Genomic DNA, 18,009 nt, shown 5'->3' on the forward strand with positions numbered 1-18,009 from the left:
TTTCGTACTTTTTGTCACAAAGCCATCGGTTTCTCATTATCAGTTGTTGCTCTGGAGGGAACTTGCTCGGTTCCATTTCTAAAATTAATATTGGGAATTTTAGCAGTGCTCATAGATTCCATAAACCTTTTCACAAGGTTTTATGAAAAGGAAGATATCTGCCTTGAGATACTATGCATTGCAAATAAAAAATAAATAAATCCTAAAAACTAAGGCACATGTTGTGAAAATGATTAGAATTCAAATCAAGAAAATTCAATTGATATTTAATTCTATTTTTTTTTTAATTGCAATATAGGCTTGAATCTAGAGTCGAACCTCTACAATGCAAAGGTTCAATGCGTATTAATTCAATGTTATTTATTGAGAATTTGTTTGAGTAACCAACATAAAGGAAGGAATTATACTGAATTGGAAGAAAATAAATGTGTTTTTTTTTTCAATGTAAAAAAAAAAAAATCTGAAATGTGTGGCATGCATGTGTGCTACTACACCTTTTCTATTCAATCCTAAAATAAAATCCAGCATAAATGGCCAATATGCTTATATAGTACTTTGTCTAGTCCACAGATTAATCAGTGTCACACACACACATTCATACTCTACTGTTGGTAAACTACTACTGCCAGGACTCTGACCACCACCAGCAGGAGAGGCAGGTGAACTGTCTTGCCAAAGGACACATCAATAGAGACAGAAGGGTTGCCGGTTCAATCCCGGCAACCCGGAGTTACAGGAGGAACTCCTTGCTGTCACCCCAATACAGTAAGTTCTGGGATCTTTGTAAATTAGTTTAAAACAGTAACCTAAGCTACTCAGTACAACTGGCAATCTACTTACATACGATCATCCACATAAACTGAGAAAGAAGATCATTAAACACAGAAACAATCATGAGGCCCATGTTATTGCTAGAGGTCATGCAGAAGTTGGTTAATGTTTGGGATAATGGAGAAAAACATCACTAAATCTCAGAAGATGGTTTTGATATGTTCTAAAAGGACTGGTAGAGTGGTACTATCTAAGCATTGGCTTATACATTTTATGCTGAATTTACTTTTATATAAATTTGACGAATACACCATTTTCTCATCTCACTTCATAATCATATAATGATTTGTTTTAGTCCCATCAAAAATGTAACATAAGAAAAGGCACTGGTGTGAATATTTAAATGTCACCAAATGAATTTAAAAAAGATGGGATGCAATTGTGTTGAAAACATTGTAGCTATCTTTTTTATTCGGTTTTGTTTTATTTTATTTTTGGGTTTTTGCCATTTTTTTATCTTAAATGGGGGGGGGAAAAGTCTTTCATATCGGCGCCTCGGTTTGTTTTTTTTTTTTTTTTTTTACAAAGGCACGTACGGCTACACGTCACCGCGCTTTTGCGCGGCGGTTTCACGTGACGTCATCACGCATCATTTCTAAACAATGCTCAGGAAAAAGCCACGTTGACGATACAGACTGAAGCGTAGTGGACAGTTTTTGAGGCAGAATAAAGCAGAGATTCGTTTTGTTTGGACGGTTCGGTCCCTGCCGGCAGCAGACTGCACATCGGAGCAGGCATGTCGTCGCCCCCAAAGGAGAAGGTGGAAACCAAAGGCGGACATCTCCCTGCAGGTAAACTTCCCTGTCTGGTTGTGCTCCCTTTTTACTATTATTATTATTATTATTATTATTATTAAATGCTTCCCATAGACCCAAAGGCCCGTGTTTCTGCACAGCCTCAAACCAAGAATCACATGATTCCGGATATTACTCAAGCAATCCGTTGTGCTGGCAGCTCTCAGCTCTTCACACATCCAGATTGCGTGCTGTAATGATCTGCCATATTCCTCTGTTTTGCTAATTTCCCTACTTCCTGATTGGCCTAAGATCTTGCAGGATCACCCAGAGTTGGAGCCACCGCAATGAGCAATCACTGCGAAACGTTGCAAATCTTTACATTGCGGGGCTGAGAAGACATGGATGGCTGCGAGGTAGGCTCAGGGGGAGAAGAAGGGAGGAAAAAAAAAAAACCAAAACGATAAAGCATACGTGGACAAGAGCAGTGTGGCAGTGGGCCACAGCAGCTGCTGCAACGCTGACCGATATCACAGTAAGATAAAGAATGGCCCTCGGACCCGACCTGTGATCAGTAGGTGCCCCATAAAGGAAATCCAGGTCACAGTGTCTCTGTTATTCACAAACACGCGGGTATTTTAACGTGTTTTTGTTTACAAAAGGTAGCAGTAGTTAAGTTGAAGGGCGAGGTCAAGCTGTCGTGCATTTGCCAGAAATGTAGTGTCTTCTGTCGTTTTAATTTTGGCAACATATAGTTTTTAGATTATCCCAAATTCTTAGGTTGCAAATTTAAATGTAGATACATTAGTGAACTTTTCTAAAGTTGTATTTGATGATAAATTGTTTCATCTAAAAGATGGCTCCTAAAGAATGTTTACATGATGCCAGGATCATAGGGTTAAGACGCTTACGGCGTTTTAAAAAGAATAAAATTCTAGTGAAATGTATTTACCCTTAAGCTAAAGTCTGTGAAAAGTTGCAACCTACAAAAATAATTAACACTTAATTTAAAAAAGCCATAAAATATTAAATAAGTGATCTCTTAATAGGTAGGTCTAATGTTAGATAATTAAGTGCAACAGTCTCTTTATTCAGTGAAAGAATCACACCCCTCACCGTAGAATGTTTTGAAAAAAAAATTTCCAATTTATAAATCTAGGCCCTGCATATCAAATCTTTTTTTCTTTCTTTTTTTAATATTAGGTCCTGAAAACATAAACCATATCTTTGACCTTGAAAATTTTACTTTTCAAGTGTTTTTTTGAATTAAAGCTTCAACACGAAGTCAAAGAAAATACACAGTGAACGAATTTCCAATGTTGATGTTATTGGAACGTCTCGAAACTGAAACGTACAGAAGTTTGTCTCGCTTTCATTTACCAGTCGCAGTTATGCCAGTGACTGCTAATCGTTAAGTTGATTAGCAGTCACTCAACTAGTGAAAGTTAAAGAATCACCAGCAGCAACACAACTTACTGTCTAGTTGAAGTAGAAAAAAAAAAGACATTTTTGCTAATTCTCAAGATGCAGTTCAAGTGATAAACTTGAAAGGTAGGCTTTCAACCCAGTAAAAATCATAAAAATACACAGTTGCGGTTTAAGAGGCTTGTAAAGCAATAGAAAACACAAGTGGACGGCAGCGTTGAGAAACTCGTCTAAATTCTATGCTTCAACCATGATTTATGTGGATATCAATAAATGCTAGACGCACAATTATTCATAAGCTCGCTGTCAGTGTCTGCTTGATAAAACAAGCAGATTGTTTTATCACCTGACGTTGCCGCGTGTGGTTCATGGACATCGGGTTGTACCCGGAATCTACGACAAATGTCAGACTTCAGTTTTGACAAAACCTATCAGTAGCGACGCATTCAGTGCTATTCTGTACTAGACTCCTGCTTGTCGTGGTTAAGTATCGGGGTAATTTTTTTTATTTTCTTTGCATGTGTGTGTTGCAGTGAAAGCAGGGGGAATGAGGATAGTGCAGAAACATCAGCCGACTCCTGCGCCAGAGCCGCCTCAGAGAGACGACGACGAGGAGGAGTACGTCAGCAGCAGGTAGGGGAGCTTTTGACGAAACCTGTCAGTAGAAACAGGTGGTTGGTTTGATCTCATTCAAAGGTGCCAACACTAACTTGAAACATTAATCACTGTTTAAAAAAAAAAAAAAAAGGTTAGTAAAGAAAAATGTAGTCTGTGTTTAATGTTAATGTTATATAGTGACACTCATAACAGCAAAAAAAGAAAAGATTAACAATTTATTTTGCTCACTGTGCCTAGGACTTTTGGAGATGAAGTGAAAGTTCAAGTAAAAAGAACAGGAGTGTAATTGGCGTCAGTGAGGACTGGAACTGGAACGGGCTCAGATCATTTTATTCCTCTGATTACTGTGAGAGCTACATATTCACAACATTAGAAGCAATTCACTTTAGAATTTAGAAGTTCTTTTCTAACTAAAAAAAAACAAAAAAAAACTTAAATTATACTCTTTTTTTTTTTTTTTCTTTCATTGTAGAGGAAGGTTTTCAGCTTTGTCCGCTAGAAGTCCTTAAAGTGACTTCTATCTTGCCCGATAGAAATGGAAAATATGCACAGGAATGGAAAAAAAAAAAGTCAGAAGAGATGTGAAAGAAAACAACAAAACAAGGACATACAGATTGCTCTATATAGTGGAACTATGAAGTAATGTATATATGCTCACAGCTTCCTTCTTATGAGATGCTAGTGAATGCATAACAGATTGAGAGGATGTTCAAGCAAGGCATAAATGCGGTGATTTGTAGGTTGGTAATCAAACACAGCGCCTATAATTGCTACCAAGCAATTTAGCAGCTTTCTCTTTTCTATAAGCCGGGCTGTACGCATTGCGCTCCCGAACTCTTTTTTTTTTTTTTTTGCCCTCTTGCTTGCTAATTTAGTAAACAACATGATTACGGCATAATTACTGCATTAACACGAGCAGCCTATTCAGCGGCGACTTTTGTTTGCCGTAACCGGCCTTGGTTTGCGTGTTTTACATCACGCAGAGTCCTTTACGGAGCAACAATCACCGTTCAGCTCCCGCGCCTGCAAAGTTCGGCTTTTGTTGCCTTAAAATGTTTTTTTCCTTTTTGTTGTCTGGTCACAGCTTTCTGTTTGGTAGGAGTTGCTGCATGCCGCTTTTAATCTTCTCCAAAAAAAAAAAAAAAAAAAAAAAAAACCTCCTCCTGTCTGAGCTTACTCAATATTCATGAGTCCTATAAGCTATGTGCATATTGGTACAGGTGCTGCGTTCGCACAACGTGTTTGTGTGTGTGTGTGTGTGTGTGTGTGTGTGTGTGTGTGTTAATGAATGGTGATAAATGGCAAGTGACAAGCACTACACAGCAGAGAGCAGGGTTCAAGAACATTGCCAACTGTTGTGAAATTTTCTGAGGCTGTTCTTCACAGAAGCAGCGTTGCCGACCACTACGCCCCCAACCCCACCCCCGTTCTTAATCCACTGTGGTTGTTCTTTGACTGTTTTTCTGTAAATTAGAGCAAGTGTGTCAGACGGTATTGTCATTGCCTACCTTTTGTCCCAGTTTTCTTTGTAGCAAGACAAGTGGCAAAACAAAAAAAAAAATAGACATCAGCATGCATGGAAGAGGGAAAAAAAGAACAAAATTAAGGATACTTTAGCTTCAGAATTCTGACTTTAATGCAGATGGGCACCTGGTTCCAGGCGAACTAACTTTCTCGAGGAAACGTCGTCTACTTTAATTGATTTTCTTACGTGACCGATTAAAGTCGGAATTCTTTTTTTTCCCTTGCGTCTTAAGTGACTCTAATCCTCTTCCATAGTGGCTGGATAGAGAAAGAGAGGAAAAGCAAACTTGAGCGCTCTTTCTTTTTTTTTTTTTTTTTTTTAACAGCCTGGTAGAGAAGAGGTTGCATTGTAAAAAATGTCAGAAGGAACTTAGTCAGGTCAGGGTGTGGCAGCTTTTCCATTCCTATAAATACATACTTCTTTATTTTGAGATACTTGTTCAGAGGGCAAGGACTTATGCCAAGTGTATTAAAAATGTGAGGCTGCCATATGTTGTTGTTTTCCACTTTTAAATTTGCCCTGAACTTGAGATCTTTGGCTAAAAACAGTTTTATTATGATTTTAATGTTAGCAGCTGTTGGTGTTCTTACTGTAATACAGTTAGTGAAACACTAAGAACTTAATCATTTAGCTTAGGGGGAGAAAAATAAACTTTCTGTGTTCATTCTCACTTTATAATTGAATCAGGCTTAAAAACAATATCAGGTAGGAAATACACTCCTGAATCCCACTGATAGATACTTTATCTTTATTCGCACTTTGAAAAAAAAACAAAAAAAAACACCAGTACCGTGGCCACATTTATTACCACATGTTGTAAAGATGTGGAAAATGCCTTCAGTTCAATTCATCCTAGATTGAATATTGAGTTTTTTGGGTTCATAATACATCAAACCGCTGTTGTCGTCACAGAATCAGAAGAGAAAATCGTTCCTTGAGCCGTGTAAGCAAATTAGACATGTAGTAGATCGTAATCACAGAGGAAGCCCCTCCTGACTCATCTTTTCGCCTGATAAACTCTTCTTGATTTTTCAGCCTTTAAAAAAGGAAACAGAAAAACACAGTATTTGCTTCACTGTGATATGTTTATCTTCTTTTTTTTTTTTTCTTTTTTCTTTTACCTGAAAATGACCTGCTAGCATGTGCCCAGAACATAGGCTGTCACACTGAGAATCGGTGAGGAGGTAAGACGGGGATGGGGGAGCTTCTAGCAGGTGTCTGCACTGTAAATTCTGCGTCAGAAGCAGGCAGCGAAGCGTCATAGTCAGGGGAACCCTCTCTGTAACCAATCTAACCGACATGGACGGACAGGCCACAGAGGGAGGAAGAGAGGGATGGATGGATGAGGGATTATGGTGGGGAGGAGGATTATTATTATGGCACTGGGAGTGTCGTGAAAATATTGTAGATATAAACGTGGCAGGTAAGTAATGGAGGGGATGGGCTGAAGAGAGGGGGGAGGGGGGAACGCACACAGGAGACCCAGGAGAGAGATCCTGCTTAGAGACTGTCAGATGAATTTGCCACTCAAACACACCAGCAGTAAATCTGTCGAGCAATGTGTCTTCATTTTCCTGTAGAATATTGGTGAGGCAGTGTCAGAGCTAATCAGGTTTTTTGTCCACTGTCTGTGGAAATGCTTATTCAGGTGCTTCTGAATAGGCCTGAAAAGATTAATCGTGGTTAATCGATTGTCGATGTAATTGCCAACTAATTTAGCAGTCAATTAATCATTAAGTGGAATATACAGACTCAAAAAATAGCATTTTGGTGGGGGGGCCGGGGGGGGAATGACATTCAAGATAAAAACACCATTGTCTGTAAATATATTTTAGTCAAAACTCTTTAAGTGGCATAATTTTAGATTCACCCTGTCCACATTTACTAAAGGAATCCAGATATTGCATTTTAGGGAATAAAATGTTTATTTTCTTATTTAAAACCCCCCCAAAACAATTCATTTATTTATTTACATCTTTTAATGTATTTCTGATATTGCATTTAAAAAAAGACTTAAGTGATTAAATTAAAAGTCTGTAGAGTGAGCAAATTCTTTCATCCGATTAATTGATTAATCACCAGAATAACAGATTAATCGATTACTAAAACGATCGTTGGTTGCAGCCCTACTTGCGAACTTGCATGCAGCAGCTATGATAAAATGTTCAGTTAGTTGACAGCTCATGGTGGGGAAAAAAAAAAAAAAAAAAAGTTGCAGGGAGAAAAAGAAGAAAAGATGGGAGGAGGACAAGCAACAGGCATCTGTTTCCAGGGCAACCACCACCTCGCCCACGGCAACAAACTTCCCGCTCTGCTGAAGCAGGGAGAGATGGGTGGGGTGGAGTGGAATGGGCTGGGTGAAGCTGGAGCTTTAATGCTAACAGCAGAGAAGGAGAGAAATACCCAACAATAAACTCATGATCATTTTACCCTTTGTCTTGTTGGTTTAGATTTGCTTTGTGTAGCTCTGTCTCCTTTTCTTTTTTTTTGCCCCCCCGCCCCTCCACCCCTCCTCCTCTCTTCCTCTCTTTTGTTGTAAACTCTTCCTCATCGACTGTGACAGTGCAACTCCCTTAATGGATGCAGCACGGCTCTCTGCTGCCCCCTGCAGCCTCGCGCCACTTCAGAAATGCTGCCACGTCTTCCTGGGATCATAAAACCAAAGCCGCAGCAGATTGTGGTCTCTAACTTTCAATGCCTGTCTTCTCTTTCACTCAACTCCTGTTTAATTGCATCGACTGTAAATGAAAAAAAACAAAAAACAATGTGATGAGGATCATCTAAAGATTTTTGGAAGGCATTAACTGTGTTTTTTATGTTCTAAAACACCCACTGCCACTCAAGTTTGCGTGCAGTATTTCTGGGATATATACTGCAATCAAAATAGTCTTCTTACGGCTTGATTAGCCCGTTAACATACTGTGCGTCTGTATTATTTTTTTCAGTCAGCTGTCACATTCGTAATGCGAGCATATTCCTTTTGCCCGCCTGCAGTTTAGCTGACACGTTCATTCGCATAAACAAATAGAGTAAGTTGCCAAATAAGCACTTAATTTTTTCTGACAGCACCTGATGTATTCCCCTCAGCTTGAAATGTTTCAGACTCTGAATTTTAGTTTTTCCCCACCGACGCCTCGTGGAGATTTTTTTTTTTTTTTTTTGCATGGACGAGGGGACGTTTATGCTGCTTAAATGCCATGTTTTAGCAAATTGAATTGCTAATAAAGAGACACTCAACTTCACATTTTTGACAAGTGCCAAGCCAGCGCAAGATTTGCGAAATTCCAACATATGCAGCCATTGAGTTTCTGCCAGGAGGTAAATATTCTCATTAATATGAGTAGCAGGAGACTTTTTTTTTCTTTTTAATGCCAGGATGTTAATTGCAGAGATCTATGTTAGACCGATGTGAGCGAAACACTTAGCCGTACAGGAAGTTCAGAGTGATTAAAAACAAGTTGAGTCCATTCCTCCAAGTAAACAGCAGATGCTTTCAGAGGCGCAGAAGTTGTAACTTTTCATCTTTGAGGTTGTTGAAAGGCGAAAGGGAAAACATTTTAGTTGAACTTGTTTGCTGCTGTACTCGGTGTCTTTGAGGGGAGTTTGAAGGTGGCTAACTGTACCCCCGCCGCCGTAAAATTAGACTGCACTCGTTTGTCACACCAAGGTCGATACTCACTTCAGGTTCTGCCTTCCTCCTCCTCATCTTTTTCTCGGCCTCCATCCTTTTCCCCCCTCGGTGTGTGAGCGAGCGCTCCCCTCTCTCCTTCAGCCCGTTCCATCTTCTCTAACAGTCGGTTATTATAAAAGCATTTGGCTCCCTGTTCTCACTGCCAGCTTCCTTTTTCCCCCCAACCCTTCTCTGCCTCACGTTTCCTGCTCCGACCTGCATTTGCACTTCTTTCCTCCCCTGAATGTTCGCCTTTTATCCCCCCCTTCCACCTCTTCCAGTCTTTCATCGCCCTCCTCCTCCTCGTAGCTCTCTCCGTTTCTCTGGTAGGGTTGGTTTTCCCACTGCTTCTCCTCTCCTGCTCTCCATCTGCAGCCTGTGAAAACCAGCGTTTGGCCAGAATGAATGGGGGCTATTTAAGCTGCTGGCAGGTCCATCCGCTTTGTGACTGCGTGTGTGTGTGTGTGTGTGTGTGTGTGTGTGTGTGTGTGTGTGTGTGTGTGTGTGTGTGTGTGTGTGTGTGTGTGTTCGCTGCCAGAGAGTGTAAAACTGCAGGTGTTTGGACAGCTTGGCATGTCCGTATTTTGGCACAGCGTCACAATGGGGTTTTCTGCATCTAGCCGGTGGGCGCGTTTGTGTTTGGAGTAGTTTTACCTGTAACCGTCAGACTTTCTCATATTTACTCATTCCAAAAGCATTTTTCTTAATGAAGCTCTATTTGTTTTTCTTTTTTTTTCTTCGTTTTAGCCCTCCGAAGGCCCCGGTGATTGTTTCCGGAGTGGTCACAAAGGTAAGACTTTTTAGTAAAAAACAGAAAGCTGGCTTTCTATCCATTCATCCTCATCTCAGTTTAAATTGGTTCTATTGATGGAAGCAAACTATTCAAGCAGTTTGTAGACTTTAGCTGTTATTTATTCTTAGTCCATTACTGCCCTTCCCCTTCCTGCTGCTATACCCTTTTTGCATTCATGGTATTTTTTTCTTTCTTTTTTTTAATGAATGCATTCAGAATCTCGTCATGAATCTTATTTTTAATCAACGTTATCGAATGTGAATCTCATATTCTCATTATAGCTGTCTCGCCTGGAGCTGTGTCTTGTCTTTATTGGTGTTTGTGCAATATAAGGTGCAATATTGTCAAGAGAGAGAAAAAAAACAAAAGGAAATAAAATGAATGAAATCCACTCTGACCACCAGCAGGTTTTAAAATAGGCTTCATTCACCTGGTGATTTTATTCTGGGAGAGGAGCGGCACAGGTTAATCGAAAAAGCTCAAAGGTTTTGAGAATCAGAATCTAGAAAAAGTCTAGGATTTAAGGGGAAGCACAGATATTATCAGTCACACTGGATAAAGAGTGTGATCACATGAAGATGCGGCAGCGTCACTAATCTTCTTGCTGCGTAACCAAAGCATGAATTTACTTTTCTGCAACAAAGTTTTTTTCTTCTGCAAATGTTAAACGTTACTGTCTTCCTCATAGCACATACGTCTCTGTGTCTGCTGCCTTTGTGTTGTATGTTTTTTCTGCAGAGGTTGCTCTGTTTCTTTATTTCCTTTTGTGTTGGAGTGTCCTTGACAGCCCGGATGGCTCCATTCCCCGCCTTTCCACGTGCCTCTGTCAGACCAGGCGGATTGTTTGCGGAAGATTGCGGTGATATCAGAATGTGGCAGGCATCCCATTTATCCCTCAATCCTCCTCGAGCCTTCCCATTCGCCCCTATCGCTGCCATCAAACCTGCTGGCTAGCCGTGCACAAAGCCCCAGGAAAGCCTTTTAGGGGGCTAAGTGAAACACTTCAGTGTGTGTGTGTGTTTGGAAAAGTCCACCGCTATGTGTGTGTGTGGAGTTTTCTTCTGATTGTGTCCCACAGCTCCGATATGTTTATAGAATGTCGTTCTGCCACTTTCTTTGACGGTTTCTTATATATAGCCTTGATTTTATGTTGAAGGATTTGTACTTACGTAGCTAATTTGTGCATTTAATTTGTTTCATCCCCACCCACATCTCTGCATCGACTGGAAAAAGAGTTGAAAGAAAGCTTTGAGAATCAGATGAAAGGAGGAGGACTGTTGGAGGTCAATTCAATCTCCGTCTCTCGCTGTTAGCGGTGGGCTTACCTCTAAATGAATAATACACACATATACACAGTAACACACACACACACACACACTGTTAAACTACCGCGCTGCCACGCCAGTAGTACAAACTCGACACTTGCGTATGAAAGGAAAAACATATCTCCGGCAAAGGCTCGGGGAGAAGTTGCAGAGATTTGACTAATGAAATTTCAGTAGTGATAAAATAAGTTTCAAAGAAGAATTTTGGAAAGAGAATTACAAATCTCTAAGAGAGATTAAAAAGAAGAAAAAAACTCGAGAAAAATAAATGAAATGAGGATTTTTGTCATGATTGTATTAAAATGCTGATTAAAATTCTGCGAACAATCACATCCCTGCTTTGATTTAACAATCATGGCCGCCGCCGTGTGCCGAAGTAAGACGCGAGACCTGGTTGCTGTGCAGATCGGTCGTTCTCCTCATACTCTGCTCACTTTAGGGAGTTCCTCGGCTTTGTGTGTTTTAGGGGAGAGCTTTAAAAGTGGGTCAAACAATGCACCCACTGTCTGCTGGCAAACACACCTCTAAATAAGTGCTTATGTTGACACAAAGAGGATGTTTAACAAAGCACTCTCTCAAGAGCACTCAGTGTTCCTGTAGGGGATGTTTTGTCTATAATAGTACAGTTTCACGGACATGCACAGTCTTGCACAGCGCTGTTTTTTTTTGTTTTTTTTTTTGGTTATTGCCAATAATAGCCAGTAAGCGTTCTCCACTGCCAAACGTAGAAATAAAGTGCAAATGAGTGTCTTATGGGTTCAGTTTGAGCCCCTTGGAGCCATTAAAACAGTTGGGAGACTCCAAAATACTGAACCCAGCTCTCATGCAAGTTTTATATGCCAGTGTCCCCCAGAGAGTTTAGCCATTCTGTCTGTATCTACAGACGGGGAGGAAGTGAAGTGAGGCAGGAGGTGGCTGGAAAGCAAGTTTGACCCTTTCCTGTTGTTGACTTTAGTGGTGGAGGTGGGCAGATGGTTAAAAAAAAATATATGTCGGTACCAGGTTGGTATCGGTAGTGGAGTAAGGTCCATGCTTTACCAATCAGACTCCATCCTATTACCAATCAAGCACTGGAAATTGTCGCTTTTGCTCTGCTCTTGCCATGAAAACCGTCAATGTAGTCACAGACAAAGGCATTACACATTTTCTCGTAGAGGGATGTATCCGCTACTCCTGGAGAGAATCAGAGCGTTGGATCTTGAGCTGGAATAAAATGTTGTTTGTACCCATTTTGGATTTGTTTTTCTCTCCCCCATTTAGATTCTATGCACCACAAATCTGGAACAAACTTCCGAAAAGCTGCAAAGGGGCTCAAAAGGCTAAAAATCCACCTGTTTAGAGCCGCCTTTGGTTACCTGTAATCAGAACATTGATCCATATATCTGATGTGTATTTGCTTGATAATTTCGATCATGGCATTTGATTAAATGTAATGTCTGGTGCTTGTTTCAGTGTTTTCACGGAGTGAAACACTTTGCCTTGCCTTGTTCCTGAAAGGTGCTGTACAAATAAACTTGACTTTCTTCATTGTTGAGTGCATCGCTGACTGAACGTGTCGTTTCCAGGGCGATAAAGACTTCACGCCCGCAGCGGCTCAGGTGGCCCACCAGAAGCCCCAGCCTGGTGTCCCCAAGCTGCCCCCCGCGCAGCACATCAACCAGCACATCCACCAGCCCCGCAAGTGAGCGGGACCAGCGGGGCTCCAGCGGCTCTGCTTTTACTCCACCAGCCAGCCTTCCCAATGGAACACATAGGATGAAGATGGTTCCCAACCGGGTGCACAAACCTCTGCTAAATGATACCAGTAATTTTTTTTGTTTTGTTTTTGTTTCGTTTTAATTTGCTTCCTGCTTTACATATCGAGAAATATTTCAGCAGCTGATGCCACATGTCAGTGCAAGTATCGTAGAAGTCCTGCTTGTACCCTGCTGCGTCGGTGCTGCACTACTGTTTCTGCACTTTCATGACCTGACCTCTCCTTCGCAGGGATTGTTCAATCGCTCATCAGTCTTAACTTGAAATAAACCGAGCTCTTCTAGCAGCAGTGGGGGGGAAGGGGAAAAAAAACTGAATGATCGTGGGTTTAGCTCTCTTTGAGCTAAAACGGCCAATCACAACCGAGCAAAACCCAACAGGTCAGCGGAGCCTCAGCTCCAGGATTTCCTCCAGTAAACCATATAGACCAAACAAATGAATGCAACACGTCACGTCGTCACAGTTTAACTGCAGAGCCAACCAGCGTATCAAAGATAAACAGAGAAAGTCAAACTAATTACTGTATAATAGACAGTATTAACCTATCAGAGCATGTGCAAGCAATTTAAGCGCATTATGTTTGTTCCTGTGTGCCATTTTAATGCAAGAAATCATAGAAAGTGGTGTAGTAGATCGCAAATTTGAGCAAGAACTTAAAATCAACATTGATGCTATGTACTGCTTCTTTGTTTAAAGAAAAAACACATAATATCTCTGATATCTTAGCATTTGTAGCTGTTGGACCATCACAAAGCCCATTAGGCTTATTCCCATTTAATTATTTCTTACTATTCCTTTATAAGCGAGTTTCAACGCCATTCAACATCTGTCTTAAATGACGTCTATTTAATCCATGGTGCAGCGGAAATGATGCCAAAAAACCTGAAGAAAACTTCAGCTTCTGGGAAACAACTGAAGGATGCTTTGTGTTTGGTCGAAACAACAAATAAGCCGTTTATTGAATACAGAGATGGACTATCGGGTTAAGGTGATAATGTGCTAACATTAGGATAATTACACAACATTCCACGCGTCAGTTTGCTAAGAGAATTTGTTTGGGCTTCAGCATAGGGATTTATTTGCATATCAGCAACAGAAACCCCATAGTTCATATTTAAAAAATAAAACCAAATCGCTGCATTTTTTTTAAATTGCTCATCTTCTTACAATTCAAATCAGTTGATGCAACACTAATTTTCAGGTTTTCAGGAGACAAAAAAAAGTATCTTATGAAGAAATCATTATCTGTGTTCATGTAATTAAATTGAAAAGGTTTCAGTTTTGTTCTGTGCTTCTTTTTTTTTTTTTTTAGTGAATCACTTTAAATGTTAAAATCTTGAGTCATTGAAGTGGACTTGGGTGTTAGGTGTGGTTGTCGTAGTAAATAAAGGTTTAAAATATCTTGAACGAAACCTACTTCAGCTCAGCTGGTTTTTATTTATCTGCAACACGGTGAAAACTTTTCACAACTCGGGCCACAGACGTTTTAGCACATTGCAAAATTTCCAGTTGGATAAAGTTGGGGCATTCGGTCTTGAGGGGAAAAAAAACGCTACCTCGTCCGACTTGATGCATCATCTCGGGTTTCTCACCTGGAGCGTCACGGCGTCCTGTGGTGAATTAGCACTCTGCACCGGGGGGACAAGGGCTCAGGTGGCGCTGTGAAATGAAACAGAATCATCTCTCCTGGAGCTGTTTTCCCCTCCACACACCCACGCACACACATATACAGTGTGCACCAGGTGTTGATGCATGTAATCCATCTTTACACAAGCATCTGCAACCAGGTGTTCTGTCAGCTTATGTTAGGCCAATAAAGCAGTCAGTGCAGGCTTAGGGGGGGGGCGAGCCTCGATCTGCACACTGAAACTCCCCAATAAAGCAGACCCAATCTCCTCAACTGTCTCATCCTCTTGCCAGACCTTATTACACTGACCGGAAGAAAGGAGTCGGACGACGACAGGCATGCAAAGATGTATGCTCCGCATTTCAGAAACCGCCCTGTGCACAAAACCGGACCGATCTGTGAACAGAAGAAGCTGTATACTATGACGTTTGTTTTCTGTGCTGTTTAAGAATTGTAGTTTGTTTTTTTTTCCACAATGGCAGCGGAGTTGGTGAACAAAGCCGTTCTTGGTCACACTTCCAGATAATTAATTAATATTAACAGCCGTCTCGTTCAGCTGGGCACTTCTCTCTTCGCAGCTAGAGATGGTTGTTTACGTCGCAGACGATTTCCGGTAAGCTTCATAGTCTCGAACTGGTGCATTAAATACGGCACGGCTAAAACATTAACGATTGGGTAAAATGTAAAACTTTAAAACAGAATTCACACCAAAAAATATTCACTCCGATCCACATAAAAAAGTTTTTCTTTCTTGCTTGTGGATACTTTGATAACGCACCTGGGATAAAATGTAAAAGTTATCATGACATTTTGGCTCCAGTTTAACCAGAATAATCTGAAACGGTGTCGCAGAAGCAGCTCATGAAGGTACAAAGATGGATTTTTTTTTTTCTTTTAAACTCAAAGGGAAAGATTTTCTTTTCAGAGCTGCTCTCATCCAAGTGTCCTTCACATTTTTTTTTATCAGCATAGCCTACATTTCCCTCAATGCATACAATTTAAATCTGCTATTTTTCATGCTGATTGCAATGTTAAGACAATCATTTATTCATACTGTTCATTAGGAAAGATCTACTTCATTTTTGATTGCATCGCAGTAATTATTCAACCCTCCCAACCTCAGCAGATTGATGTAACAAATACGGTTTGAGCTAAAAGAGAAAAAAAAAATGGTGAAATAATAATGAATATAAGTATGATATTAACAGAATTTACTTTTTTTTTTTACAAGAAAGCTATCTTATTGGGTAATCTACATTTAATCAACACTCTTCCATCACTGTTATTTAATTAAACTCAGTGAATTTATATTATCATCTCTCTGTTTTCTGTAATCATCAAATGTTTATCGAAATTAGACGAGAATGTTTACTTCATTCTTTATCATTTTAATTGAAACTGACAGCAATTGTTTTATATAAGCAAAGAAAATGCCTGGTTCAAAAGTAGTTATTTGAAATCAGCCTTTCTGAAACGGCTCCTTGTGAAATTATTCATACCACATGACTTCTTTCATTTTATCCGTTTATAACCACAAACTGCAACTGGGATTTTTTTTTTATCTGAGAAAGAAACACAAAATGGTGTACTTATAAAGTAAAAAGCAAAGGATATACAATATATTTTACAAATGTAAATCTCAGAAATGTGGCTTATATTTTATGTTGCTTTCAGTGCCCATGAAACAATATTTTGTAGAGCTGTTTCCCTGCAATTACAGCTTTAAGTCATTTCCCGTCTCTCTCTCTCTCTCTGTCTCTCTCTCTCTCTCTCTCTCTCTGCCTGTTCTACACATCTAGAAACTAAAATTTATGTCTGAATTTTAAAAAAAAAATACACAAGTTGAGTCACTTTGGATCAGAAATACTTGAAAAAACTCTATTCTCCAGTCTTCTTAAGTGGATTTGTGTCTGGACGAATATGCACAATGTTGTGTTGGTTTATCACAAAACATGTCAACACGTGGGACAATTGAATGAGTTTGAATACATTTAAAATGCATTTGTGATTCTCATTTAATTAGCATGTTGCCTTCTTCCAAAACAACCCAGCAGAGGGCGCCTGCAAAGGATTCCCCCTCTGAGTTTTGAAGCCTGGACAAAAGCGCTCGGTTTGTGTCCAACCACAGTAAAATCAGGTCACCCTGTTTAAACCCCAGCCTGAATCATCACAGTGTGACATAACAGCTGTCGCACATTGAGAGGAAGGCTATTTTGCTGCATCTAAATTTCGTTGAGAGATTTGGGTTAAAGTGGGAGGGTGGGAATAAGAGGAGGGGAGGCAGGGAGGGCTAGAGATGAATTGCTGACCAAGCCAGTGACGCTTTATAATCCCAGGCTGGAATCTAAGCCAACAGCTGTTTGAGACACGATGACCTAAATATTATCCGACGCATTCAGCGGCTAACAGGTTTTGTCTCGCTCACCAACGTGTGAATCAGAGTTTATTTCTCTGCATTCTGCTAAATAAAAAGTGGAAGTCGCTGCAAAAGCCAGATGAAATAACAATAAGCGTATCAGAGTTCATCCGCAAATCAATGTCGCTTCCGTTCACCGTCAGTGGAAGTTCTGCACGTAAAAATAACTTGTGATTACCGTCCATAATAGCGTCGAGTGTATATTTCAGCGCACAGCATTACTTTTATGGATTTCATTAATCCTGCATGCCCTGAAATGTGCTGTCTGCTCATCTTTTGTCTTGTTCAGCTGATTTCCTATGGGCAGTGTCTAAGCACATTGCCACTCTGAATTCAGTGAATTTTGTTTGATGAAACCATTTGGCTGTGCAGAACCCTTGTAACCCCTTAGCAACTCATCACCATGTATATTAGACACACGCTCTTGGATGGCACTTAAACCACAATCGCCGTGAGGAGTAAGGACCGTGAAATTGTGCTCTCAGAATTCCAGCCGATGTTATATTGCGGCTCTGTGTGCTTAAATCAAGCTTATTTTCGCCCCATTATTCTAAATGTTTTAAAGTTCAAACCGTAAAGTGACCTCGTGCGGTTCAATGGCTTGTCTGGTCTAAATCAGAAGCTCAATTTGTCAGAAACGGCTCAGCTTGATTCTAACAAAGACTCGCCTGCTAATTTTAGATAATTTCCAAATTTCCAGAATTTTACACGTTGGCTCTTAACAGATTTAACAGCATTTAAACTTGGTTTAAATGCCATTTAGCAAGTAGAAGGCTGACTTTTACGGAAGGTCCTGGCATGATTCTAGCTGGATATTTGATCACTCTTCTTGTAACAAATGATAGAGCTTGTTAAAATTGGCTAGTTTTCTTTCCAACAGAAAGATTGTTCAACAGAGGTTAAACTTTAAACCTAAGAACTATGTACCAACGGTTAAGCATAGTCATCATGCTGAATTCAGCACCTTAGGTGGACTTATGAAAAAGCTGGACTAATTCTTCAACTTTACATCAACTGAGTCAGAGAATTTCAATCAGACTGAAATTTGAATACATCTGGTTGTTTGAACAGTTCAATAATCCAAAGCAGTGAACTGGTCTGAAATAGATAAAGCAGGCTAAAACGAGCTTTTTAAACTCTTGTTATTAAGCCAATTGGAAAAATGAAGCCTGATGGACAAGTGTGTGTGAACTAATTTAGATCATTTCACATTCATGTCCATATAATGACTGTATGTTAACTTTTTTGACGCTCTCTGTATTGCGATTAAGTTCTGTTTAATTATCTATA

At 40.0% G+C, this 18,009-nt stretch overlaps 1 protein-coding gene and 1 long non-coding RNA gene across 2 annotated transcripts in view; one reads left to right on the plus strand and one right to left on the minus strand.

Annotated features, from left to right (window-relative positions):
• Positions 1–1,393: 1,393 nt before the first annotated feature.
• Positions 1,394–14,088, plus strand: dap (death-associated protein). Its single transcript, XM_088001418.1, has 4 exons — positions 1,394–1,622; positions 3,524–3,623; positions 9,551–9,593; positions 12,487–14,088. The coding sequence occupies exons 1-4, from the start codon at positions 1,568–1,570 to the stop codon at positions 12,604–12,606; spliced, it is 318 nt and encodes a 105-aa protein (XP_087857544.1). The 5' UTR covers positions 1,394–1,567; the 3' UTR covers positions 12,607–14,088.
• The window catches only part of LOC148153362 (uncharacterized), an 88,350-nt gene continuing 84,309 nt past the window's right edge, over positions 13,969–18,009 (minus strand). Inside the window, exon 2 of the long non-coding RNA XR_015761629.1 lies at positions 13,969–14,092. This is a non-coding gene — a long non-coding RNA (uncharacterized LOC148153362). The remainder of the gene's footprint in view (positions 14,093–18,009) is intronic.

This window comes from Poecilia mexicana, unplaced genomic scaffold, assembly GCF_051168715.1.
Source record: "Poecilia mexicana isolate PSO_F unplaced genomic scaffold, ASM5116871v1 scaffold_20, whole genome shotgun sequence".
Lineage (NCBI taxonomy): Eukaryota > Metazoa > Chordata > Actinopteri > Cyprinodontiformes > Poeciliidae > Poecilia > Poecilia mexicana.

What these genes read in the sequence shown, in the direction of transcription:
- dap (XM_088001418.1), top strand. Translation starts at nt 1,568, where the DNA reads ATGTCGTCGCCCCCAAAGGAGAAGGTGGAAACCAAAGGCGGACATCTC. An exon ending in AGGCGGACATCTCCCTGCAG is followed by an intron (nt 1,623 to 3,523) that starts GTAAACTTCCCT and finishes TGTGTGTTGCAG; the next exon opens with TGAAAGCAGGGGGAATGAGG. An exon ending in GAGGAGTACGTCAGCAGCAG is followed by an intron (nt 3,624 to 9,550) that starts GTAGGGGAGCTT and finishes TCTTCGTTTTAG; the next exon opens with CCCTCCGAAGGCCCCGGTGA.